The sequence below is a fragment of the Podarcis muralis genome, chromosome 12, assembly GCF_964188315.1.
Source record: "Podarcis muralis chromosome 12, rPodMur119.hap1.1, whole genome shotgun sequence".
Lineage (NCBI taxonomy): Eukaryota > Metazoa > Chordata > Lepidosauria > Squamata > Lacertidae > Podarcis > Podarcis muralis.
This window is the reverse complement of record NC_135666.1, coordinates 62721413-62749235: the sequence shown is the minus strand read 5'-3', so window position 1 is coordinate 62749235 and position 27823 is coordinate 62721413. Positions and strand designations below refer to the sequence as shown.

The window sequence follows — 27823 nt, the reverse complement described above, 5'->3', positions numbered from 1 at the left end:
GAGGTCCTGGACCTCTTCTGAAGGCCGGCGGGGGGCAAAAGTCTTTGCTCCCCCCCGCCTGCCTTCCCAGGACAGCAGAGACTTCTCCGCTGCCCCGGGCGATCTTAAAATGCTGGCGGGCGGGAGCAAAGCATTCGCTGCCGACCCCCAGCATTTTAAAATCTCCCCGGGACAGCAGAGAAGTGTCGCCCCGCTCGGGATGGCGGCACAGAGCTGTCTGCCGTCCCGGGATCAGCGCAGCTCTGCGCGGCCATCGGGGGCCGGGGGCGAAGCCCGCCCCGCTCCAGATGGCCGCGCAAAGCTGCCTGCAGTCCCGGGACTGCAGGCAGATGTGTGCCGCCATCCCGAGCGGGGCGCTAAGTCCCGCCCCGCTCTGGATGCCGGCGCGGAGCTGTCTGCCGTCCCGGGACTGCAGGCACATCTGCACCGCCATCCCAAGCGGGGCGCTAAGTCCCGCCCCGCTCTGGATGGCGGTGCAGATCTGCCTGCCTTCCCGGGATCAGCGAAGTGTTCGCTGCCGACCCCCAGCATTTTAAAATCTCCCCGTGTCCCGGTGAGATTTTAAAATGCTGGGGGTCGGCAGCGAAGCCCTTGTTCCCCCCCAGCCCCCCCAGCCTTCAGAAGCCCTTGTCCCCCCCCCCCAGCCTTCAGAAGAGGTCGGGGGACAGACTGTCCCCGGACCTGGTCTGAAGGCGGTTTCCCTAGGAACGCATTAATTGATTTTCAATGCATTCCTATGGAAAACCGTGCATCGCAAGACGAAAAACTCGCAAGAAGAAAAAACTTGCGGAACGAATTAATTTCGTCTTGCGAGGCACCACTGTAGTTGCCAAGTTAGGCCATCCAAAGCATCTATGTTTCTCTAAATATAGCCACGTTTTCCACATAAAGAAATATTATGCCTGCAGGACAAGCTTGGTAAAATACTTCATAGGGGTACTGTAATGTTGTGCAGAGGGACGCAGGTGGCGCTGTGGGTTAAAGCCTCAGTGCCTAGGACTTGCCGATCGAAAGGTCGGCGGTTCGAATCCCCGCGGCGGGGTGCGCTCCCGTTGCTCGGTCCCAGCGCCTGCCAACCTAGCAGTTTGAAAGCACCTCGGGTGCAAGTAGATAAATAGGGACCGCTTACTAGCGGGAAGGTAAACAGCGTTCCGTGTGCTGCGCTGGCTCGCCAGATGCAGCTTGTCACGCTGGCCACGTGACCCAGAAGTGTCTGCGGACAGCGCTGGCCCCCGGCCTATAGAGTGAGATGGGCGCACAACCCTAGAGTCTGTCAAGACTGGCCCGTACGGGCAGGGGTACCTTTACCTTTAATGTTGTGCAGCTGCGTGTGTGTGACCAGATAAAGGAGAAGCATTCTGTTCCTGTAACAGTAGTGTAGAAGCAAGAATTTCAGCAAGTCTGGATTTTCTCATCTCCGCATGATGGTCGCTTCCAACTCTACGAGGATTCTATGAATTCCTTGTTGTGTGTTCAACACACAGTGGGGGTGTGGTATGTGGGAGTAATGAATCGTGCAGGCTCAAGTGGATTTCTAGTGACCTCATTCTGCATTGGTTGCAGTGCATGGAGTTTGGCAAGGTGTAGAGCCAAGAGCCAGTCATCAGGCAGCACAATTACTGGCCAGTGTCATCATCCCCATCAAAGTACTGGAATAACATTGTGAGAAGTTGCATGATTTCCCAGCCCTCTACAGCATGAATAACAGTGGGTGTCTGCTATAGACTGCCAAGCCAAACTGAAGATTTGGATGAAGCCTTCTTAGAGCAGATTACCAAACATGCAAAAAGGAGAGAAATAGAAGTCATGGGAGACTTCACCTTCCCCAATATCTGTTGGAACTCAAACTCTGCCAAAAATGTAAGGTCCAACAAATTCATTCATTGCCTCACTGACAATTTCATTGCCCAGAAGGTGGAAGAAGTAGACACCCACAGTAAGGTCACTGTTGTTTCTCTCTCCTACAATTTTAACCCATATACTCTCAATCTGCTTTCCATGCTCCAAGTCATAAATTTCTTCACAAGTGTACACATCCTTTACGTACATAAAATGCTACTCCTCCTCCCTTCATGTTTGGTCTATTCTTTTTGAACAGGTTATACCCCTCAATTCCTACATTCCATTCATGAGTTTCATCCCACTAGGTTTCAGTAATACCAACCAGGTCATATTTGTCATCCTGTACTAAAAGCTCCAATTCATCTTGCTTGTCTCTGGGCATTTAGAGAAAACTGAAACCATGAGTCATTCCCTCTAACTGCTTTCTTCCTGTAATTTCTTGCCCTTTAGCATGTATCTGGAATACCACCTCAGTTTACTGTGCATCAGTAAAGCTACTATCCCCAGTACCAGGTGTTCTTCTGTTGCTTGTAATGTTGTCTCCCTCCCCCTCAAGATATAGTATAAAACTCTTCCTGATTAGGTTCATGAGACTCTTAGCAAACACATTCTTGCCAACCGCTGTGAGATGCAGCCCATCTGTCTCCAGAAGTCCTTCTTCAAGGAAGTGGAGACTATGTTGCAAGAAACCAAACCCTTCCTTCACAGCCAGTGGTATACCTCAACTATTTTCCTCTCTCTTCCTGGGCCATGACCTTCAATGGGAAGGAGTGATGAAAAGACTACCTGTGCCCCAAGTCTCTTCAGCTTCCTACCAGATTAATGTCTCATTCTTTTCTCTTCCTACTCCTGTGAACCTTGTCCTTCAGCACATGCATACCTGCAAATTTCATCTTAGTAGCTAAATTAAAGGTTACGAACATGTACTGTATTTTTCCGTGTATAAGACTAGGTTTTTTTCCTTAAAAATAATGTCAAAAATCAGGGGGCTTCTTATACGTGGGGTCATGAGTCCCCCAAAATAGGGGGCGTCTTATATATGGGGGCATCTTATAGACTGAAAAATACGGTACCTCTTTAGAGTTTTGCTTAAATCTTGTTCCTTGCAATCCATTGTAACAATTTGAATAATTCCCCATTTCCATGCTCATTTTCCTTTTATGTGCTCTGAAACCATGAGATTGTATCCACAAGAGAGTAATTAAAGCTACACAGATGTGCTGAGTTATTTCATTTGTTATTTGAAGACTTTGCTGCTGTTGCTCTGCTAGTGAGTATTGGGGAGGACTGCTCCCCCTTGAAGCCCATTTTCCACCTTGGGCCTGGGGGAGGCCCCATACTCACCACCACAGCTTATAAGACTCCAAGGAGGCCTTGGGGGTGGGGGGAGGGATGGATGTTTAGTCGGGTTTGGGAATTTGTTTAATTTTGGTATGCTTGTAACTTTTACTGTTTTGGTTTTTTTATTTTTTATTTTTTGTATAGGTTTTAATTTGATTTTAAGGGGAGGGGTAAAGGCTGCCTGGGAGTGGGTCCCAGCCAACAAAATGGCTGGGGCAGGTTCCACAGGGGGGGATGCACTGGGACAACCAATCACAGTGATCACGGGTAGGAGGAGGAGTTATGCTAAGACCAGAACATGTCACTACCGAGGAGGCAGGTTTAGTTGTTGTTTGAGGACTATCCCTGCCTCCGGGTCTGGTCTTGACCAGACGGATACTGGAATCAGCAAGGGAGACCCACATGACCTGAAGGTACTGCTGTGCAATGCCAGGTCAAGGATTCATAAGACCACTGCCATCCATGACTTGATCATGGATGGAGGACTTGACCGGGCATGTGTAACAGAGACTTGGTTGGATGAAGCAGATGGGCTTGTCCTTCCACTGTTTGTCCACAAGTTTTCTCTTATGCACAGCAATGTAGGCCTTGTGGGCGGGGAGGGGGGTTGCAGTTATTTTTAGGAAGTCATTAGTTAGCACCAGGCGTCCTATTGGGAAGACCCAGTTCTCTGAGTGCATGTTCTGGAAGCTGGGCAATAGGGGCAGTACAGGATTCCTTTTAGTGTACAGACCTCCCTGCTGCACCAAGGATTCCCTGGCCAAGCTGATTCAGGTTGTGGCAGATATTCTCCTGGAGACACCTAATTTGGTTGTCCTAGGGGATTTTAACATCCACGCCAACATGACCTTACAAGGGGCTGCTCAGGACTTTGTGGAAAGCATGGCCTCCATGGGGCTATGCCTGAATAAGTCTGGCCCGACTCATAGCTGCAGACATGCCTTAGACCTGGTGTTCACCTCTATGGATGTTGGTGATCTGACACTAAGTAAAAGCGAAACAAAAGAAGTGCCATGGTCAGATCACTTCCTGGTGCAACTGGACTTCTCTGCAACTGTTCTCCTCTGCAGGGAGGTGGGACTGATTCGGATGGTCCACCCCTGCCACTTAATGGATCCAAATGGTTTCCAGAGAGTGGTAGGGGATACCATGTTAATGGCCTTCCAGATGATTCCCTGGGGGCCCACTGGAATGTGGAGTTAACCAGGGCTATTGACTGTTTCGGGACGCAGGTGGCGCTGTGGGTAAAAGCCTCAGTGCCTAGGGCTTGTCGATCAAAAGGTTGGTGGTTCGAATCCCCGCGGCGGGGTGCGCTCCCGCTGCTCGGTCCCTGCTCCTGCCAACCTAGCAGTTCGAAAGCACTCCCGGGTGCAAGTAGATAAATAGGGACCGCTTACTAGCGGGAAGGTAAACGGCGTTTCCGTGTGCGGCTCTGGCTCGCCAGAGCAGCGATGTCACGCTGGCCACGTGACCCGGAAGTGTCTCCGGACAGCGCTGGCCCCCGGCCTCTAGAGTGAGATGGGCGCACAACCCTAGAGTCTGTCAAGACTGGCCCGTACGGGCAGGGGTACCTTTACCTTACCTATTGACTGTTTGGCTCCGAAGTGCCCTCTCCGATTGCATGGAGCCTGGACAGCCCTGTGGTTTTCCATGGATCTGAGGGCAATGAAACAATTGCTGAGACAGTTAGAGTGCCAGTGGTGGATAACTCATTCTGAAGCTGACCAGACACCGGTTAAAGCTCAATGCCGAGTCTACCAAGTGGCAATAGCGACAGCAAAGAAGATTTTCTTCACCGCCTCTGTTGCATCCACGGAAAACAGCAGCAGGAGACTCTTTCAAGTGGTTCACAATTTAGCGGAACCATCTGCTCCATTGGGGTCCAGTACGGGCCACATGATCTCCTGCAATGATTTTGCAAAGTTTTTTGCAGATAAATTCACTCAGATTTGGTAAAAGGTAGACTCTACCGTGGGAGCAGGGCTGGGGCAGGAGAGTGCTAGAATCCTGTCTAGTCAAGTTGCGTGGGATCAATTCCAATCTGTTACCTCCGAGGATGTGGACAGGCTGCTTGGACGAGTGAAACCAACCACTTGTCTGCTTGATCCTTGCCCATCCTGGCTTATAGAAGCTAGCCAGGAAGGGCTGGGCAATGGGCTTAGTGGGGTGGTGAATGCTTCTCTCTGTAAGGGAGCCTTCCCTGACCTGCTGAAAGAGGCAGTTATCAAAACGCTTCTTAGAAAACCATCTTTAGACGTGTCCAATATGGCCAACTATCGCCCAGTCTCAAATCTTCCATTCTTGGGCAAGGTGATTGATTGAGTGAGTGGTTGCTGAAGAACTCCAGGCACACCTGGAAAAATATATGCTACTTAGTTCAATGCATGGTATCAGCAATGAGAAAACATGACTATTGTATGCCGTGTTGGAGAAAGACGTTAGAACTGCCCTGAAAAACATGTGGACTTGCAGTGAGAAACAAATTGTTGCAAATGCAATTATTCCAGACTTTTACATTGCTGCATACAGAAAAATTGTATTGTCATTGCTATACTTGCAAAGTGAGCCTAAAGGGAAGAGGTTTTGTGCTATTCCTACTCAATTCTTGTAGAAAAATAGAGGAGTTTTGGAATAGCCCCATACTCCAAAAAGAGCAGCAGCCAAAGTTTCTGTGTACATATACTTTGCTCCAGACAGCTCACAATTTAAATTTCAACCAAAGGGAAATTAAGGAGGAAGAGAAAGGGAAGGCAAGCATAAATCCTAAAATTCATAGGATGAATATGCACAGGTGCCGGTACCCGTATGACACTGCAGTTCTGTGCAGTGCATATGAAAACGTATGTGGAACCTGTCTGATAGTTTCAGTTGTAATTGAACTCTAATGTGTTAAGCCAAAGGCTGCACATATCAGGGGGGTTGTGATACAGCTATGGGAGTAGTACAGTGGTACCTTGGGTTACATACACTTCAGGTTACATACGCTTCAGTTTACAGACTCCGCTAACCCAGAAATAGTACCTCGGGTTAAGAACTTTGCTTCAGGATGAGAACAGAAATCATGTGGCGGCGGCGCAGCGGCAGCAGGAGGCCCCATTAGCTAAAGTGGTGCTTCAGGTTAAGAACAGTTTCAGGTTAAATGGAGGAGGACTGGAAAAAATTTAAGGACTATTTGCAAAAACAATATAAGCTGTATGAATGTTAAGAATGTGTACGATTAGGAAACTTATGCTTCAGCAACTTGAATAGGTGAATTGGAAACTAAGTTATAAGAAAGACGAGGTGGACAATATGAAACAACCATACTATGTTTATTTTTAAGGTACAAATAATTGAGATACAGTATTTTGAATTTAGAAACATAGTATTTGAAAGATACAGTAAGATATGAAATAAGGTAACAAATTGCTGATGTTTTAATAGTAAAGAATGCAGGATTCGGAAGATGTGGGGAAGTCCGGTTGGAACGGTTAAAGTATTTTGAAAAGTTGGCTTTTATGTATTTTTTCTTTTTCTTATCTTTATTCTATACTCTTTATTCTGTAAATTTCTGACTATTTGAAAGAAAATTTAATAAAATATTTTTTTTAAAAAAAAGAACAGTTTCAGGTTAAGAACAGACCTCCAGAACGAATTAAGTTCTTAACCCGAGGTACCATTGTATTAGAGAACATGTTATGCAGAAGTGTAGAGACATGCACTGCCACAGTAAAAACATCTCCCCCCCCTCTCTCTCTCTAGGAAAATCATTGCAGAAGGATAAAAATCTTAGGGGACTGTTACTACTGTGTGTCAGGACTGACCCAGCCCAAAACAGATCATGCCCACTGCTGTGTGGAAATGGGATTGGATATGATTGACACCATCACGTAAGTTCTTCACGGGCTTGCATCCTTCCATAGCAGGAGTGGCTCAACTTTTTTGGCCCAAGGCCCACATTGTTTCATAGCAAGCAGTCCAGGGGTCGCATGTCAGTGGTGAGTGTGGCCACCCCACACTCCCACGCATACCAGAACACACATGGTCCTTTTCAGGGTCTCCAGGAGGTGAATGAAAAGTTCCTTCTCCACAATCACCAGCTGATACAGCAGAGCTGGGAGCTGCTCCCATTCAGATGCCATGGGAAACGATAGTTTGGGACCATGATGATCTCTCCTCCTGGCCTGCCTCCCCCCTGCAGTAGCATCTCCTTATTTATTGATGTTGGTCCAGAGGAAAGTAGTCACTCTCTGAGATGCTGTTTCTGCATGCCTATCCTAAGACCAAGAAGCAGCAGGGATCAAAGGAGCTTCAAAAATGTTCAGTAACAACACACAAGCACCCATGCCCAAGCCAATTCTAACTGGATTAAGGAGGAAACAACACCCATCCAAGGAGGAAGGAGAGCTTCCAAACCTTTTAAAGAAATGGGTCATATATGCTACATCCTTTCCTACTTACAGGAATGTGAACAACTATCTTCCAGATTCAGGTAGGTAGCCATGTTGGTCTGATGCAGTAGAAATATATATAAAAATAAAAAAATTGTCCAGTAACACAAATGCTCATGCCAAGAACAAACTTAGTTGGTCTGATGGTGTTTCCTGCTTGGCAGGGGGTTGGACTCGATGGCCCTTGTGGTCTATTCCAACTCTATGATTCTATGATTCTATGGTCTCTAAGGTGCTACTGGACAATTTTTTATATTTTTAAAATATATTTCAACTATCTTCCAGTTTGGAATAAAAATGCTTGGAGTCAGAGCTTCAAATGTGACTCCTCATTGAGGAAAAGTCTTTTACCACTCCCCATAACAAAGTGATCAAATTTAGGAGGGTGGTGGATGACTTGACCACATCTGGTTTGAGAGACTGTCTATTGAATATCTCCAATCACTTCTGGGAGCTCAGGTGGAGCAGCACAGTTCTGAGACACTGCATTTCTGTCCTCTCCAGAGATGTTTGTGTCATTGGGAACATCTCATGGTGCATCTGAAGATCTATGGGTCAGAGATGTCTGCAACCTCCAGCCAGAGGAGACCAGGAATCTCATGTGGCAATATGGACTTTCGCTGATTGTTAGGCTGTGAAGACTAATATTGTGAGCAATTTCCATGTGGGTGTTCAGGTTTCACCAGAACTCAAGGAGTCAGACTCTGACTTTGGTGTGTTAGTCTCTTTGATGAGGCAATTGCAAAAGTTTCTGCCTGCTACCTTGTAGGAAGGACAGTGTTTGGGCCAATCATGAATAAACCATTTTAGACCGAATATTAAAAACATGATAAAACATCAAATATTAAAATCTTCCCTAAACAGGGCTGCCTTCAGATGGAACACTACCTTAAAACGCCCACTGGAATAAGAAAGTCCTTGCCATATACCTGAAGTTCTGCAAGGAGAGTGTCTGTCTGATCCCAATCAAGAGACAGGTCCACGCCTGGGCCCACAACCCTACATGCACAGCTTCTAGTTGGAGGACCACCAACAGAGACAACCTCAAAGATCTCAGCAATTGGGCAGGGATAAAGGGGCTCAGGTGGTACTATCATGGAGCCAGGTTTCTGACCTGGTACCACATGGGCAGACAGTTGTCTGTCCCTATCAACTGTTTAGGTGCAGCACAAGGGTAGCCCCACATAAAGTGCATTGCAGTAATCAAGTCTTGAAACGTTGTGGCCATCCTAAAAAGATTAAAAGATAACACAAAGTTTAATCTTCATTACTACGTGGTCCACATCCAAGGAATTGAAAATAAGTCGGGTGTTTTGGCCTCATAGTATTGCATACATTGAAGCTTTTACCTTTGTGGGGAACAGAAAGGGGAAAGATGATAACAAATGTTCTCTAATGTACTGCATTCTGATTCTGTGTTTTCTAGATCAGTAGCTGAAGCCACTGAAGTAGATCTCAACATGAGGGTCGGCCTGCACACAGGAAGGGTGCTTTGTGGTGTCCTGGGCCTTCGCAAATGGCAGTATGATGTTTGGTCAAATGATGTGACTCTGGCTAATGTAATGGAGGCTGGAGGCTTGCCTGGGTAAGTCTCAGCCTGAAGTTCTGCCACCCACCCAGTGGTGTCGTGTGGGGAGGGCCAGAGGGGTGGGTACCCTGGGAGGGTGCTTTTTTTGGTGGGTGAATTTTGCTCCTCAATGCCCTGCCAGCCCTGCTCCACTGTGCCCCTGCTCCCCATGGCCCTTGGTGGGCACAACAAACATGTTCCCAAGGAGCGCACTTGTCAGAGCTGCTTTGTGATGCTGCAGGACTGCGTGAAGAGAACCAGAATGGCGCATGCCCCCTGCATGCTCTTCACGCAGCCTTGCAGCCTTGCAAAACAGCGTGGAGTTGGCAGGGCAGTGTGGGTGTGCCCTTTGGGCAGGTGTGCAGCACAGCTCTGCTGGGTGGCAGGGAGTCACTCCAGCAGCACCAGTGGTATGCACCCCAGGCACCAGTGACACTTGCTACGTCTTTGCTGAAGGGTATTCAGGGCCCCAGTGAAGGGTGGTGAATTCTTGCAGGAAAAGCCTGTGGCATCTGCAAATGTCAGAGGGGTGGCCCCATTGTCAGCACCATATCAAGACTCCATGCCTCTCAGTGTGTTAATATGCCACCAACTCTGTTGAAAGGGTATCCATTGCAAACATTTATCAGTTTGGTGCTAGGACCAAACTGGATGAGACAATCTTTTTGGGAAAATCCAAGATTTCCCTACCCAAACCAGTTGAGGATTTGGATTGGGGTTTAGCCTTCTTCACGCTCAGTGTGTGTGTGTGTGTGTGTGTGTGTGTGTGTATACACATAGGCTAGAAAAAAATTGTGACCTAGCAGAAGCTTTTATGTACTGCAGAGTAAGTAAGCCTATGATGTTTCAAGGCACTGTCTTTTTTCTTGCCTACTCCCACCTAATCTCTAGGAAAGTGCATATTACAAAGACCACCTTAGAGTGCCTGAATGGGGACTACGAGGTAGAACCAGGCTATGGCCATGAAAGGAACAGTTTTTTGAAGAAGCATAATATTGAGACCTTTTTCATTGTGCCATCTCACCGGAGGAAGGTATGTCTTTCATTCTGGCTGCTAACTGCATAGGCTTTGTGGTCTGATTCTTCTATGGTGTTGTGACATCATAAACGATTCACGTGAATTTTCATCCATGAGCTGAACTTCTATTTGAATTGAACAGGAAAAGCTGTGCTAAAACACTCCATGTCAGTTAGATGGTCAATCTCTTTCACTGTGAACACTGTGGACACTTAGAGAATTTGTGTGATTATTGAGTGGGAGTATATATTGTATTTTATTTGTTTGATTTCTTTGTGAACCATTTTGTGATCTTTTCTCTATACTGAAAAGCAGTATATAAATACTTGAAATAAATAAAAAATAAGCATGATGCCAGGAAGTAACATTCATCCATCATTTTCCTATTTTTATTAGATTAGTATTTTACAGAACACTTTACCTGAAAGTTCTCTTGTGCAAACCACACTGAAATCATTCATTGTGCCCTTAAATGTTGACTTCATATCTTTAAAAACTGAGAGAAGTGAAATTACAGGGAACCAGGCAGCGGGCCTTCCCATCAGATGTCAAGGAGATAAATAAATATACAACTTTTAGAAGACATCTGAAGGCAGCCCTGTATAGGGAAATTTTTAATATTTGATGTTTTATTGTGTTCTTATATCTGTTGGAAGCCACCAAGAGTGTCTGAGGCTATAATTATCATCATCATTATAATTATCATTGTTTTTACATTTCAGCATGTGAGCATGGTGTCTTTTCAAGTCTTTCTGATATTTGTAAGGATATTTGTAAGAACATAAAACATCACATTTAAAATGATGTTTCATCTGCAGCAATTGTGTACAATGGGCTTACTTAAAAGTAAGGAACTGGGCAGACTAGCTGTTTGTATTGCAAGGTTTGGGCATAAATATTTGTGTTTGGACAACTGACCTTTGGGGTGATGCGTGTTCTGATAGCTGGACCTGTGGGGAGCTTCCTTTTATGCTTCTGTAAGCAATGCCTGCCTTGGATAGCCCTGTCTTTCAGCTGGATGTTTCTCTGTTCAACAGTGCTTTACAATGCTGTTTTTCATATCTTTAGCTATCTAATGGTTTGGAAAACTTTTAGAGGTGTGTGTAAATTCTGCTTTGATGATGAGAAAAGATGGGGGTAAACACAGATGTGTAGAAACAGGGCTGTAGCTACCGGGGGGGGGGAGCTAGCTAGGTTTTTTGGCCTGGGTAAAGCCTACAGAAGGCAGCACTGAGGCTCCCAGCCTGTGTGCAAATGTGCAGTTGTGTGTGGGGGGGTACCAAATTGTGTCTTTGACCCAGGTGAAATAAAGCCCAGATTCACCCCTGGTAGAAATGCGCCTAGCCCCCCAAAGGCAGTCAGGTATGTGCTATGTGAGCCTCTCTCAGTTATCTGGCTGCTAAGCTACACCTTTTCATAGGAAACTACTGTGTGGGAGAGGGAACACAAAGCTCCCCTGTGGTTGAGGACAAAGTTACCTTAATTTGAGGAATGTGTGTTCTCAATATACAAATAAAGGTATTTGTATTGTATAGTATTGTAATAATAATAATTTTATTATTTATACCCCACCTATCTGGCTGGGTTTATGTATAAGCTGTCGTAGGGCAGACAACACAGTTTTTGTAGGTTTCAGTGGAGATAGACAGAGGCCTTGTTTAAATTCTGCCATGTATTTTTATGTAGAATGCCTATGTTATTCGCTTTTGATACTATCTTATATCAAGGCCTGTAAATAGTTGCTCTCCTGATTAATTACAGCAAGTAGGAATTACCTTCAAGTGGTCTGACAGAGGAGTTTTTCAAAAATTGCTTCCAGTTTTCTTTTAGGCTACATATGACTAGCTGACACAGATTTGCCTAAGCCAGTGGTGGCCAATCTTGACCCTCCAGATGTTTTGGGACTACAGTTTCCACCATCCCTGACCACTGGTTCTGTTAGCTAGGGATGATGGGAGTTGTAGTCTCAAAACATCTGGAGGGCTGGGTTTGGCCACTACTGGCCTAAGCAGATGGGCCAGTACAAAGCTGTGTTCAGGCTAATAATTCTTGTGGAATTATATGCCTGTTATTGTTGGGGGTCTCAGAGGCAAATGACAAAAGCAGAAGAGGTGATGAAAATGATGTATAGATGGTATATTACACCTGTTAAGTTAGCAAAAATGTATAAAGTCAGTAATAAATGTTGGAAATGTAAAGAAAAAGAGGGAACATTTTATCACATGTGGTGGGAATGTAAAAAGGTGAAATGCTTCTGGGAGATGATATATAATGAGTTGAAAAAAATGTTGAAATATACATTTATAAAGAAACCAGAAGCATTTTTATTGGGCATTGTGGGGAGTGATATAAATAGAAAGGAATGTAAGCTCTTCTTATATGCAATAACAGCAGCAAGGATATTATTGGCCCAAAAATGGAAGCAAGAAGAGTTACCATCGATTGAAGAATGGAGGATGAAGTTAATGGACTATGCAGAATTAGATAAACTAACAGGAAGGATTCGAAACCGGCGAGACCAGAAATTCACGGAAGACTGGAGTAAATTTATGGATTATTTGAAAAGTAATTGTGAAGAACAGATGATGTTTGTAGGGTTGCAAGAAGTTTTGTGAGGAGTATTATTAGAAGTATTGTAAAAATGGATAAGGGGGAGGATGATTTGTTAAGAGATGTAAAGGCAATATAAAGTTAAGAAATGCATAAGAAGTGGTTAAAATGGTGGATCATCAGAGGCGCTGATGGAAGTCCAAAAATATTGTATAAGTGATAAGTTTTGTGGTACATTTTATAATTTATATGTTAAAATTAATAAAAAAAACATTATTAAAGACAGAAGCAGAAGAGACTTGAAGAATAAGGGAGCCACAAGAAACCCATGGAAAGAAGGAAGACAAAGAGACTGAATGGTGTTGGGACTGAAGGAAATAGCTTAGGATGGACCATGAGAAGACATCACCAAGCCCCATGTTTGTTACTTGTGCACGGGTCAAAGAGCTGATGTGCTTCTTCCTATTTCTGAGGAATGCACACCCCACCCAGAGAGGAGCTGCTGCTATCATCTATCATCACTGCATAAAAGCAAAGAGCAGCCTCTCCATTATTGTGTCAGCAACTGATTTATTGAAGCGACAGATGTTCCTTTGCAGCTTGGCTAACAGCATTAGATCTCTGGGATGCATCAACGGAGTATCTGGGAAGCTGGCAAGGCAGGATGCTGCCTGAATTCTACTGGTCTGTTGCTTTTCCACTGAGCCTTAGATCAGTCATTGTGTCACTTAGCAGTGCATTCTGGTGCACCAAGACTTTTCACAGTTATTTTTCACTTGCGGACTGATTTCCAAACTTCCTTAGTTTTTCTATGTAATCTGTTATAATGGGCAACAATTTTTTACTTTTTGAATGTTGTCTAGATTTCTACACTGATTTAGGGTATTTTTGTACTGCTGAATCAGGAAATGGCATCCGTTTCTCTCCATCAGGTCAGGTTTACTGTAAACTGAATGGTGGGCATTGATAAAGGTAAGTACACGTAAATTGCATGTTGCTTCACCATTTTTCAAACTTCAGGGCTTGAACTTCCGTTTCTTGGAACTCCTGGAATGCTCAGCGGCAGGGAGAGCTCTCTTCAGAGTCCAACAGTAGTCAGCCATCATGACTGCGTCCCAGCGACCCTGATACCTGGTCTCCATCTCTTTCATGTCCTGATGGAATCTCTCCCCCTGCTCGTCACTCATTGAACCCAGGTTCTCAGGAAACTGGTCCATATGTGAAAATAGGTAGTGCATCTTGATGCTCATGTTGCAGCCCAGGTTTCTGAAAGCAGTCAGCATGTTGTTGACAAGTTCTGCATAGTTTCTGGCCTTATTGTTGCCAAGAAAGTTCTTCAGAGTTTCCGAACTCTGGATCTCTGATGAGCTGACGGATCTGAGGACCGTCAAAGATGCCAGCTTTCAACTTCTCCATGGTCAATCCTGGAAAAGCCTGGCACAAGTAAGTGAAGCAGTCACCATCCTTGTCCAGAGCCTTGGTGAACTGCTTGATTAAGCCGAGCTTGATGTGCAGCGGTGGGAAGACTATTCTGTCTCTGTCCACCAGAGGGTCGTTGATGACGTTCCTTTTTTTGCAAGGCACCAATTCCTCCCGCACAGGCCAGTCCTTCTTCGTGTAATGCTGAGCACGGTTCCCACTATCCCACATGCACAGAAAACATGGGTACTTGGTGAAGCCAGACTGTTGTCCCAACAAAAAGTTCACAATTTTCAGGTCAACACAAATAAACCACTTATGCTGATCATAACCAATTTTCTCCAGCACATACTTCACCGCTTCATAGTTCTCCTTCAGTGTACTCGAGTGAGCCAGGGGTATAGAGGCAAACTGGTTGCCGTTGTGTAGCAGAACACATTTCAGTGATCGCTTGCTGCTGTCAATGAACAGTCTCCAATCTTTGGGTTCGTACTGTGGCACTCCAAGCTTGAGCAGAAGCTGCGCAATATCTGCACAGTACACGAAGTCCTTCTCTTCCGAGAAAAAACAGAGGTACTCTTGATGTCTGTTGTGGAAGAAGCTGATGCGAGCACTGTCAGAGAGGAGGTTTTTTCCTTCACTCTGGATGCCAACAGTTTGGCAGAGTCCTTTGACAAGCTGAGGTTGCGAACTAGAACATTCAACTCCTTTTGGGAAAATGGGATGTGGAGCATCATCTTCAAGAACCACTTCTTCTTCGTCATGTCCTTCAACACTGGAGGCATCTTCGTCACTAATGTCAGGAAGTTCTCCGAAGATAGGCACTGGAATTTCATCACAATGAGCTACAGGACGACGTGCTGATTGAAGATCAGGATTAACTTAGTTTTGATTCCCCAACTTTATGCTTTGCCGCACCAATTTATGGAAGATTTCGAGGTTTTATGACTTCAAACTGATCCCTTTTCAACATAATCACCCAGAACTATCGGACCTGTATACTTCTTGTCATTAAAATAATCATTTCCAATCAAAACAATTATTCGACATGGCATTTTACCCCCACCAACTTCTTCTAAAATGCTCTACACAAGCGTACATGTGAACAAAAACATAAAAAAGACATGTGCCATAGCTCAAAAACTTGACCTGATTGAGCAAAACCAATGTGATTTTTGGATTCAGCGCATCAGATCCGTCCTAAATCAACTGAAAAAATGCAGACAACAAATTTGTTGTTGACCAGTGTATTCTTCTACCTCATCATATCACGAGAAGTAGGAGACTGAACTGTTTTTCCTTTATATTGAGCAAGACACAGCAGCCATGGTCTGAACATTCACATTTCTTGCTGATTTAATAGAGCATTATTTTCCCATGAGCCTCTAAATGTTGAAATGTGGCCAAATCACTGTATTCTCAGTGCATTGTTCTTTTTGATATTAACATGAACTGACTTCAGCAAGACAGCAAGAATGAAACTCAACGTTAGCAGCAACAGATGGCTGGGGATGTGTTCCATTTCCAAGCCCTGCAATTGCTTTAAAGGAGGATTATATGTAACACCCCATTTTCTTCTAATCTGCTTTGACAACAAGCTCCTTCATCAAGGCAGGCTCATTAAATCTAGAGTGGACGCAATAATGTATAAAAGCTTTTTCATGTACCATTTACACTTTTAAATGAGGACAGATTCTAAAATATTCACCACTTTTAAATATTTTATTTGAGGCCTGTTGGTGCTGAACCTGATGCTGAACTTTGACAATGATGGCTGAGGCCGATGGGAACTGAACTCCCAAACATCTACAGGACCTCAGAGTGGGAGAGGCTGGTTTTGGACCCCTCTCACTTTAATGGAGTTATTTCTTTGCACAGGATCCTGTCTATGGAGAGGGGTTATAAGTTGGTGGGAGATCCCATTTATCTGGCCATATATATGACACCTTTCTGTGATAAAACCAAGCTCAAGGCAGCTTCTAGTAACAAATTTAACCACATCAAAATTAACTCAAAATTTAAACAATAAAACAATTGTAGAAGTTCCCCATAAAACTCCGCAATCACAACTGCATACACAGCAGCAGGCTAATATATGCAGCGTTTTTGTATGGACAAAGACTTTACATGATTTGTGTGAAGCTACAAACCAAGGCATTCCCAGTTAGAGGGTGATGGGGAACAGGACTGGGCAAGATCTCAGCTTGAGTCCTTGGAGAGCTTCTTCTACTTAGAACTGGCAGTGCTGCTCTAAATGAACTAGTTCCCATGACTGACTTTGGTAGGTTAATCAGAAAGTGCTTATAGGAAGTCCACTTATAAACACCATCTCCAACTCCTCGAAAGATTCCATCAACGGTGTCTCCGAAAAATTTTACACATCGCTTGGGAAGACAGGCGAACTAATATCAGTGTACTGGAAGAAGCAAAGATCACCAGTGTTGATTCTTCAACATCTACTTTGTTGGACTGGTCATGTTGTGCAGATGCCTGATCATCATCTTCCAAAGCAACTACTCCATTCTGAACTTAAAAATGGAAAGTGTAATGCTGGTGGTCAACAAAAGAGGTTTAAAGACAATGTAGTATAAACACTGACAACTGGGAAACACTGGCCTGCGAGTGCTCCAGTTGGAGAGCAGCCTTTACCAAAGGTGTCATGGACTCTGAAGACACTCAAACTCAGGACACAAGGGAGAAATGTGCTAAGAGGAAGGCACGCTTGGCAAATCCACACCGTGATCAACTCCCGCCCAGAAACCAATGTCCCCACTGTGGAAGAACGTATGGATCCAGAATTGGCCTCCACAGTTACTTACGGACTCATGGTTAAAACCGTGTTTATGGAAGACAATCTTACTCGGCTACGAGGGATTGCCAAAGAAGAAGAAGAAGATTTAGTCAGCTTTGTATTGGCAACTGTGCCGGCAGTGAAATTTCAGCAGCTGGGTCAACACAAGGCATTTTGCCACCAATGAGAGGCACCGGGTGTGCATCAGGTTCTGTCTTGGCAGGGCTTTTGGTGTAGCCCCCTTTGTGATCCTGGAGCAAGGTTGCCCCACTCGCCTGTCACATTTGGCCCATGAGAGGTGGGGCAGATATGGCTTTGGCCCAAGTGGGGAGGTTCACCACCCTGGCATATGGCAGGCCTGCAGCATAGCCCAATGTTATTATCTGTCTCTTGGCATGTTGGGATTTTTAGGGAAATACAGTTGGAAATGCAGTTGAAGTTGATTGTCAAAGAAGTGAGGGGATTTATTGCTTTTCCATTTATTGGGGGCATAGGGGGGCTCCTGTCGATGGGCATTTTGTATTTTTATGTTGTGAACTTCCCTGTGATCTTTTATGGTTTTATTTTGCTCTTTTATGAAAACCCAAGGTATGTGTCACAAATATTTGTTTTGTGTTCATTAAACCTATCCAACTTTTATTCTGATTGTAATGCATTAACTACAGCTGCTTATATATTTAATTATTCTAAGGTATATATTTATATTATTATCCTTACAGATATTTCCTGGTCTCATTCTCTCTGACATAAAGCCTGCCAAAAGAATGAAGTTCAAGACTGTATGTTATCTGCTGGTTCAACTTATGCATTGTCGTAAAATGTTCAAAGCTGAGATCCCTTTCTCCAATGTGATGACTTGTGAAGACGACGACAAGGTAGTGTATGGCAAAGCAAGGTCATTTGTCAAAATGTGTGGTATCTGCCTTCACCTCCCATTTCACTGGGGCCTTTTTTAAAAAAAAGGTACTCCTGGCAGGCCCGTCTTTAGCATATGCGGTGCCGTGGTGCAAAGATCTGCCCCTGGAGCTTTTTTTAGGGAGTCTCATGCTGCTAAAAACATACCACCGATCACGCCAGGGAAAGCAGCATGCAGATTGCACACTTTTACCCCTTCCCAAAGAGAAATCAGAAGTGTGCCATCCTCAGTGGCGTACCAAGGTCAGGTGGTGCCATTTAGGTGATTGATTACAGTATTTGTATACTGTATTACCAAAAGATCATAGTATACGATTCCATGATCAGCACAGATGTCTTTTGGAGATATTTTAAGGACTGTAGGACTATCTATACCCAGAAGTAAAAACTGCTAGAGTACTGGTCTGCACCTAGTGACTCATTTCCAAATTATTAATTTTGGAGGGTCACTTTCTCATAACAATAAACCTCCACCCACCCAGCAAAAGAAACACGGTCCTTTTCAGATGTTGGTAACTTACACTGCCGCCACCACCCACTGCTTTAGTGAACAAGATGAAACCCTGCTGAGCACAACAGGACAACTCCCACGGTGCTCAGCCTCCCATATCTACTTTCTGGAAATGGCCCTGGAGGTAGGAGCAGAGCGACTGAAGCACAGGGTTCCCAACCCCCACCTCCCTGAGATGCTCCAAAAGGATACCATGGCACTGAAAACTGCCAGTCAATGAAGGGGAACAAGCAGGGCCACACCTATCTTTCTCCCAACAACTGTCATCAAGAGTGTTGCCACTCTTTCTAGTGCTTTGCCCCCGAAGGGGCCATTGCCAGTGTAATAGTTTTTTAACTACTGAGCCCAGGGAGATCTTCTTAAGGCAGGACCCCCCCCCCCCCCCCGCATCCAGAGCTACAGTACCTCTCAGATAATAAGGAACCTGTGAAATTCAGAGCTACCTAAAATCCTGTCTTGTGGGCAGATGCAAGAGTGCTGTTTATCATTGTGCTGATAGTTATTATTTTTCAAATGGAGCTACTGCACCCCACCCTGGGGTCCCTTGTGAAGAAGGGGGCGGGGGCTGAAAATATTTCAAGCAAATAGCTAAATGAGGAAAGCCCTGTTAAGTTTTACAGCCTAAAACAGGTTAACAATACAAAAGATTACAACTATTTTTCTTATAATCTGCTTCTGAAGTCAGAGTGGTGAGTTGCTTTGATGGGTTCTGTTGAAAAGGGGCTTTCATTGTACTCCTTTTGCCGCCTGCTAAAAACATTTTTGTTTATGCAGATATTGAGAATGCTGATGTGTTCTTACTTTATTGCTGCTTCCAATTCTTTGGATGTTTTAATTGTTTTCACTAATAATTTCGTTGTATTATTCTTTCTGTAAACTGCCTTGGGGTGTTGGGGGGGGGGCAGGGCAGTTACAATCACTTGGTATAGAAATTTCACGAAATAAATAAAAATAAATAATATGTTTAAAAACAAACAAACTCAGAGATAGCCACATTCCATTTGCAACAGAAAGCCAACCAGCTGACCTGCAAAATGTGATTTCTCTACAAGCCTCACAGTTCTTACACAGTTTGGAAAAGCTCTATTGAAATCAGTGGCACTCCACTCCAGAATTGTACACCTACTTCTCTAGGAGTAAGCTCCATTGCACTCAGCAGTGATTACTTCTAAGTAGGCTTAAACTGTTATGCTGCCATCCTCTGCTGCAGCCTAACAGTGCTATCCTTAGCACTCCTGTCCAGAAATATGCACATTTACCTGGGAGTAAGCTCCAATTGAGACTGCTAAGGGTTAGCTTCCCACCCTCCTGCCTTTTTGTCAAATCGAACAGCTCAGCCCTATCTAGGCTTGTTACTCGTAAGTAAGTCCTACAGTGGGCCTTACTTTCTAGGACTTCGGTTGCTCTTCAATGATTATCAGAAAACTGCAGGTGCTTCCTATAATTTTTGCATCCTCTCCTACATTGTTCCTTATTTATTTTTATTTTATTTTAATGAAGGCATCTACCCACTCCACTCAATACCCTGGCGGTAAATCTTCCTGAGACTCGGCACCCCTTCTGTTGCCTCACAAACAGGATGCCAATGAAACTTACACTAGAGTGCAAACAGAAGCCTCGCTCCCCCCCCCCCCATTTTCACCCACTTCTTAAAAGGAAAGGAAAAGAGAAGTGGGGAGAGAGGGAGAGACAGAGAAAGAAAGAAAATGCCGTACTGAGTTGAATAGGATCCAAAATGCAGCAGTCTGATTGGTCCCAGAACAATAGGATTCAGAATGCAGCAGTCTGATTGGTCCTAGAACAATAGGATTCAGAATGCAGCAGTCTGATTGGTCCTAGAACAATGAAGCAGTATGATTGGTCTGCAGGAGCCACCCAATCCAGCTCCAGATGGAAGTGAATCCACAACCTGATTGGCTTACAGGAGAATTCCGAAATTAGCCAATCACGTGCAGCCCAGTGTGTAAATAATGTATATAAAGCAGATACTTTGGGGGAACTTTCATTCCTCCTCACCACTATGAGCTGAATAAAGAGCATGAAATCCACTCTCGACTCTGAGTATATTTCACTGGCGACGAGGGTGGGATCCCGCTGAGCTGACTGCCACACACAGCACCGCAGCACCGCCACCTACCGCACCGCTGCCTCGCACCGTGTATCCAGGCTTCAGCTCCGGGACACAAGGAACTCAGAATGGCAACCGACAGCAGCTTCTCGCCATTCAACCCAGCATCTGGAGACTGGGAAGTGTACGCCTCCTGTTTCACCTTCCTCCTAGAAGCCAAAGGGGTCACCGACGAAGAAGATGCCAAGAAGAGGGCGATATTCTTCAGCATCTGCGGAGAAGAGACGTTTGAAATCGCCCGGGCTCTCCTTGTGCCTGAAGACGTCGCTACTGTTCCATACAAAACAATAATGGAACAGCTGAAGGGGAACTTCTCGCCGCAGCCCTCAGTGGTGGCTCGTTGAAATGCCTTCTACGCAAAGCAGCAAGCCCCTGGGGAAACCATAACTGGGTTTGTGACCTCTCTCCGCCAAGCCGCCTGGTTCTGCAACTTCTCAGAGTTGGTGAACATGCTTGGTGACCACGTCGTTGGTGGCCTGAAGGATGAGAAGCTGCAATGACGCCTCTACGCTAAGAAGGACCTAACGTTCCAGGTTGCTCTGGAGGAGGCCCTGGCAACGGAAGCTGCTGAGAGGTCAACGCAAGAGGCACGGCCGAGCCTGCCGTCCCAACCGAGGGTCCACCACAAAGACCTCACCGACGACTCAGGATCTGACAGGGAGGAGGTGCACCGAGTACAGCAGCGCACTCAACCACAGCTGCCTCGACGAGAAGGAGGGAACTACGCAAGCTGCGGGGGGAGTCACGAGAGGAGGACCTGCCGTTTCTGCAATGCAGAGTGCAGGCAGTGCGGAAAATTGGGACACATTGCCCGGGTGTGTTGGGCTCGCCCACCCAACGCCAGGCATCAGATGACCGATCCAAGAGCCCCAGGGCCCAGGGCCCAATGCACCAAGGCAGCTCGACGGAGCTCACAGACTTCAAGGTATACCAGTTGCCCCACCCCAACATAGAGAAAATTTATGTAGAGGTACAGATAGAGGGGGCCCCGTGCTGCATGGAGCTTGACACGGGTTCAACTCTATCCATACTCTCGGCAAGCACCTTAAGGAAACTGTCCTAATGGGGGTCCCAAACTCAGGCCGGCCCCATTCACCCTCCGGGACTTCCAGAAACGTAAGGTCCCCACAGTGGGGGTGGGGACCTTCAGGGTGCAATATTGAGGGCGGACGAGCCAACTGGACTTGCTTGTGGTCAAACCAGCTTACTGGGATTGGCATGGTTTGGACCACTGGGGCTATCCGTCACCGGGGTGAACCACACTAGCTTACAAGTGGACGTGGATGCCATATGCAAGGAATTTCCGGGGGTTTTCGATGGGAAATTTGGACAGTATACGCCCCCCATTGCTCTACAGTTTGACCCCGCAGTACGACCTGTCAGGCTCAAGGCCCGCTGGGTCCCGTTCGCCCTGAAACCCTGTATAGACGAGGAATTGGAGCGGCTCGTGGAGCAAGGAGTGCTGGAGCCGGTGCCTAATGCCCCCTGGGAAACCCCAATCGTCACACCCGTCAAGCCTAATGGTTCAGTCCGCATCTGCGCAGACTACAAATGTACCATAAACAAGGCCCTCACGGCCCATGCATACCCAGTGCCAGTGGTCAGCCATGTCCTTGCCACCCTGGCTGGGTCAAATTCTTTTGGCAAGCTGGACTTGGCCCAAGCATATCAACAGCTGCCGGTGGATGAGGCCACAGCAGAGGCACAGACGATTGTGATGCACAGAGGAGCGTTCAGGGTAAAGCGGCTGCAATTTGGTGTCAGCGTGGCACCAGGCATATTCCATAATCTAATGGACTCTCTCCTTAAAGGGATTCCTGGCGTCACCCCCTTCTTCGATGATGTGTTGATTGCTGGGCCCACACCAGAGGAGTTTGAGGACTGCCTCCGCACCGTTCTGCACCGTTTCCAGACGGCAGGTCTCAAGGTGAAGCGGGAAAAGTGTCTACTAGGAGTGCCTCAGATGGACTTTCTGGGATTTATGGTGGACGCAGAAGGGGTCCACCCGACTGGGGACAAGGTACAGGCCATTTGTTATGCCCCAGCGCCCAAGAGCAAGACTGAACTTCAGGCCTTATTGGGACTATTGAACTTTTACCATTCCTTCCTTCCCCATAAGGTGGTGGTATCGGAGCCCCTACACAGACTCCTGGACAAGCAGGCCCCTTGGGTGTGGGGCCAGCGCCAGGAGGCCGCATTCCAGGCAGTCAAGGACTTGCTTGTCTCAAACTCGGTCTTGGCACACTTGGACGAGAGGCTGCCGGTGGTGCTAGCATGCGATGCCTCGCCCTATGGCATCGGCGCTGTCCTGGGACACCAACTCCCCGATGGAAAAGAGGTACCGGTGGCATACTTTTCCCAGACACTCAACGCAACCGAGCGGAACTACTTGCAAATCGACAAGGAGGGTCTGGCAATCGTGAAGGGAGTAAAAAAATTCCATGATTTCTTGTACGGGCAGCCCTTTACCATGGTGACTGACCACAAGCCGTTGCTTGGCTTGTTTGCCTCCGAAAAGCAGACCCCCCAAGTGCTGTCTCCTCATGTCCTCAGGTGGTCAATTTTCCTTGCCAGCTACCAGTATGCACTGATTCACCACCCTGGGAAGGCGATGGGCCAAGCGGACGCCCTCAGCAGGCTACCACTACCAGAAACAGGCCCTGACCCAGCACCTGCACAAGAGGTTATGAGCCTGGAGCTGCTTCCCGACCGCCCCATTCAGGCACAAGAAGTTGCACACCATTCCAAGAAAGATAGGGTCATCTCCTGTGTCCTGGACTGGGTGTGGAGGGGATGGCCCAGCAGCAGCCCCGGGCCAGAATTCACGGGCTACACAACCCGTAGTAAACATGAACTGTCGGCCCACCAGGGGTGCCTGTTATGGGGAAGCAGGGTCGTTGTTCCCCAGCCCCTCCGCAAAAGGGTCCTCACAGCCCTACACGAGACACACCCAGGGGTAGTGAGAATGAAGGCCCTTCCAGGAGTTATGTGTGGTAGCCGGGGATCGACGGAGAGATAGAGGCCTGGGTCAAACACTGCCAGGCCTGCCAAGAATCCCGCCCAGATCCCCCAAGGGCCCCAGTCCAGTCTTGGGAGTCCACCCGAGCACCATGGTCATGCCTGCACGTGGACTTCGCTGGCCCCTTTCAGGGGAAAACATTCTTCATAGTGGTGGACTCCTACACCAAATGGCTGGAAGTCACACTGGTACCGTCCACTTCCACGTCCGCAGCCATCCGGGTACTAAGCAGGCTGTTTGCAACCCACGGGCTCCCTGACACTCTCGTCTCAGACAATGGAACCACATTTACGTCAGGAGAATTCCAAATCTTCACAACGCCATCCGCCACATCCGCTCAGCACCATTCCACCCTGCCACCAATGGTCAAGCAGAACGCATGGTGCGGACCACCAAGGACACTCTCCGCCGCATGATGCACGGGGATTGGCAGTACCGCCTTGCCACATTCCTTCTAACACAGCACAGCACCCCCAGCTCAACGACTGGCTGGAGCCCCTCTGAACTACTAATGGGCCGGCGCCTCGCAATCAGACTGGACTGCCTTCACCCCGATAGAGCTCAGGATGAGGTGGTGGTGGGGGAAGGCAGGAACCCCCAGACCTTTGTGGCCCAGGACCCAGTGTACACAAATAATTTTGTGGCAGGCCCAGCATGGGTACCCACCGCAGTCACCAGGGTTACTGGTCCCGTGTTGTACGAAGTGCTAACGGGGCGGGGGGCAATGCTGGCGCCGCCACTGCGACCAGATACGGCGACGATTCCCGGGAGAAAACCAGGAGGAGGACAGGTCAGAGGAGTACCAAGGAACAGTGGAGCAGTGAGGCCCGTAGAGCAGGAGGGGCCAGCAGGAGAGGCAGAATCCGTAAATACAGAGAGGACCCGCGAGGCCGAAAGGACACCGGAACCAGAACCACAACTGAGTGAGCCGGTTGCGCCAGACCAAACGGCCCCATCACAGCCAGCATCCTTGGAACATGAGCCAGAACCTGAACTCCGGACCAGGGAACACCCTAGGCCGCAACGCACACGTAGGCCGCCGGCGTACCTAGAGGACTATGAATGCAACCTCCCGGGCAGGACTGGAACTTAGAGGGGAGGGGTGTTATGTACTGAGTTGAATAGGATCCAAAATGCAGCAGTCTGATTGGTCCTAGAACAATAGGATTCAGAATGCAGCAGTCTGATTGGTCCTAGAACAATAGGATTCAGAATGCAGCAGTCTGATTGGTCCTTGAACAATGCAGCAGTATGATTGGTCTGCAGGAGCCACCCAATCCAGCTCCAGATGGAAGTGAATCCACAACCTGATTGGCTTACAGAAGAATTCTGGAATTAGCCAATCAGGTGTAGCCCATTGTGTAAATAATGTATATAAAGCAGATACTTTGGGGGAACTTTCATTCCTCCTCACCACTATGAGCTGAATAAAGAGCATGAAATCCACTCTAGACTCTGAGTATATTTCACTCAGGTTAAGAACAGTTTCAGGTAAAGAACGGACGTCCAGAAACCCGAGTTACCACTGTACAATATATTCTTTGCCACTAGATGATGCTGTTCTATGGTTGCTCCATAAGAAAAAAGCTCATTTCACTGTTATTTCTAAAACACATCTGCAGTTTTCAGTCTCTGGCTGAAACAGAGGGTGAAAGAGTCCTGGTTTGAACATCTTCAGCCCTAAATTTACACTTCTGTCTCCCCACACACACACTCCCCCCCCCCCCCATGTCATTGCAGAAAACTATGTGATCTGTTCCTTTGCCTAACTGACATGGAGTTTTCAAGAAATGGAGCAGTTGTGCTGATCCCTCCACATGTCCCTGGGCTGCACCCAATCCATGCACTAATTCTAAATTACCTTGGTGGCCAGATTATTATTTCCTCCATTAAGAAGTGTGTCATGCAGGCCACTCTCTGCCTTCATTACTGAATGAATTGCCGGAAGGAGTCCTAAGTTCAGCTGTCAGGCATTTTGTAGTTGCCTCCAGCATGGGACTGATAACCTGTCCTCATTTGAGGAGAAGAGCTGTGCCAGAAAGGGCTGCACGGCATATAAGGCAGCACGGTTTTACAAATTTAGTCATCATCATCTTATTTGTATGGTGCCTTTCCACGGGTAAAACCACTGCTTTTTGCTGGGGGGATGCAGGGTACACATACTCCTAAACATTTTGTGAATCTTTGTACTTTGTCCATTTACTGTATTTAGTTTCCCCGATTTGAACTATAAAATGGTGATTTTCTTGCGTCAAGAAAAAACCCCACATTTTTTTAGGAAAAAAAAGCACGGTAAAACCATGCTCAAAGTGGCAACATGAAAACATTTACATAATAACAAGCACAACAGAAGCAATCATAAACAATAAGTAAAACACATGAAAAGGTACAACCAAATTTGAATAATTTCCACATGAATCATAAGTAAATCTAAAAATAAAGTTACAAATGGATATTTTGGGGTTGGGGGTCTGACAAACCACCTCCAAAAGCTCAAACATACGAAGCTTCTTTCTCCCAAGGCACACCCTGGATCAATCTATCTCAGTATTGGCAACAGCTCTCTGGAGTTTCCGACTGGGGATCTTCCCAGCTTTACCAGCAGATTCCAGGGACAGAACCTGGGTCTGTCTGCATGCTGAGCTGAAGCCACAGCAAGGCTACCTTGGAGACACCCTAAAGAGATGCTTATACATAGAGAAGCGCTCTGTGTATATGCCCATTTATTCATGTAACCTTTTAAAAAAATAAAATACCAGTAGGTTTCATTTCATTAGACTAGAGAAGTTGCAGATGGCCACTGCCTGAAAGCCAGCCATTTCCCCCTCCACCTCACATCTTCAGATAGATTTTGGGGTGTGTTATGTACTGAGTTGAATAGGATCCAAACTGCAGCAGTCTGATTGGTCCTAGAACAATAGGATCCAAAAGGCAGCAGTCTGATTGGTCGTAGAACAATAGGATTCAGAATGCAGCAGTCTGATTGGTCCTAGAACAATGCAGCAGTATGATTGGTTGGCAGGAACTACCCAATCATGCTCCAGATAGAAGTGAATCCACAACCTGATTGGCTTACAGTAGAATTCCGGAATTAGCCAATCATGTGCAGCCCATTGTGTAAATAATGTATATAAAGCAGATACTTTGAGGGGACATTCATTCATTCCTCCTCACCACTATGAGCTGAATAAAGAGCATGAAATCACTTTGCAACTCTGAGTATATTTCACTGGCGACGAAGGTGGGATCCCGCTGAGCTGACTGCCACACACTGACTGACTGACCGCAGCACCGCCACCTGCCGCACCGCTGCCTCGCACCGTGTATCCAGGCTTCAGCTCCGGGACACAAGGAACTCAGAATGGCAACCGACAGCAGCTTCTCGCCGTTCAACCCAGCATCTGGAGACTGGGAAGCGTACGCCTCCCGTTTCACCTTCCTCCTAGAAGCCAAAGGGGTGACCGATGCAGAAGACGCCAAGAAGAGGGCAATATTCTTCAGTGTCTGCGGAGAGGAGACGTTTGAAATCGCCCGGGCTCTCCTTGCACCTGAAGACGTCGCTACTGTTCCATACAAAACAATAATGGAACAGCTGAAGGGGCACTTTTCGCCACAGCCCTCAGTGGTGGCTTGTCGAAATGCCTTCTACGCAAAGCGGCAAGCCCCTGGGGAAACCATAACTGGGTTTGTGACCTCTCTCCGCCAAGCTGCCCGGTTCTGCAACTTCTCAGAGCTGGAGAACATGCTTCGTGACTGCCTCGTCGGTGGCCTGAAGGATGAGAAGCTGCAACGACGCCTCTACGCTAAGAAGAACCTAACGTTCCAGGTCGCTCTGGAGGAGACCCTGGCAACGGAAGCTGCCGAGAGGTCAACGCAAGAGGCACGGCCGAGCCAGCCGTCCCAACCGAGGGTCCACCACGAAGACCTCACCGACGACTCAGGATCCGACAGGGAGGAGGTGCACAGAGTACAGCAGCGCACTCAAGCAGCCCACATACCACAGCTGCCTCGACGAGAAGGAGGGAACTGCGCAAGCTGTGGAGAAAGTCACGAGAGGAGGACCTGCCGTTTCCGCAACGCAGAGTGCAGGCAGTGCAGAAAATTGGGACACATTGCCCGGGTGTGTCGGGCTCAGCCCACCCGATGCCAGGCATCAGATGACCAATCCAAGAGCCCCAGGTCCCGGGGCCCAACGCACCAAGGCAACTCAACGGAGCTCACGGACTTCCAGGTATACCAGTTGCCCCACCGCAACGTAGAGAAAATTTATGTAGAGGTACAGATAGAGGGGG

The 27823-nt window shown here is 46.9% G+C and overlaps 1 protein-coding gene across 2 annotated transcripts in view; it reads left to right on the top strand.

Annotated features, from left to right (window-relative positions):
• ADCY1 (adenylate cyclase 1) overlaps positions 1 to 27823 on the top strand; it is a 221327-nt gene that overhangs the window by 144710 nt on the left and 48794 nt on the right. For both annotated transcript variants that reach the window (XR_003709045.2, XM_028749778.2), the window contains exons 5-8: positions 6925 to 7052; positions 9040 to 9198; positions 10072 to 10213; positions 17678 to 17833. Coding sequence is in view for 1 of the 2 variants with exons in the window: in XM_028749778.2 (XP_028605611.2) it covers positions 6925 to 7052; positions 9040 to 9198; positions 10072 to 10213; positions 17678 to 17833 (585 nt within the window). In the remaining variant the exon portion in view is untranslated. The remainder of the gene's footprint in view (positions 1 to 6924; positions 7053 to 9039; positions 9199 to 10071; positions 10214 to 17677; positions 17834 to 27823) is intronic.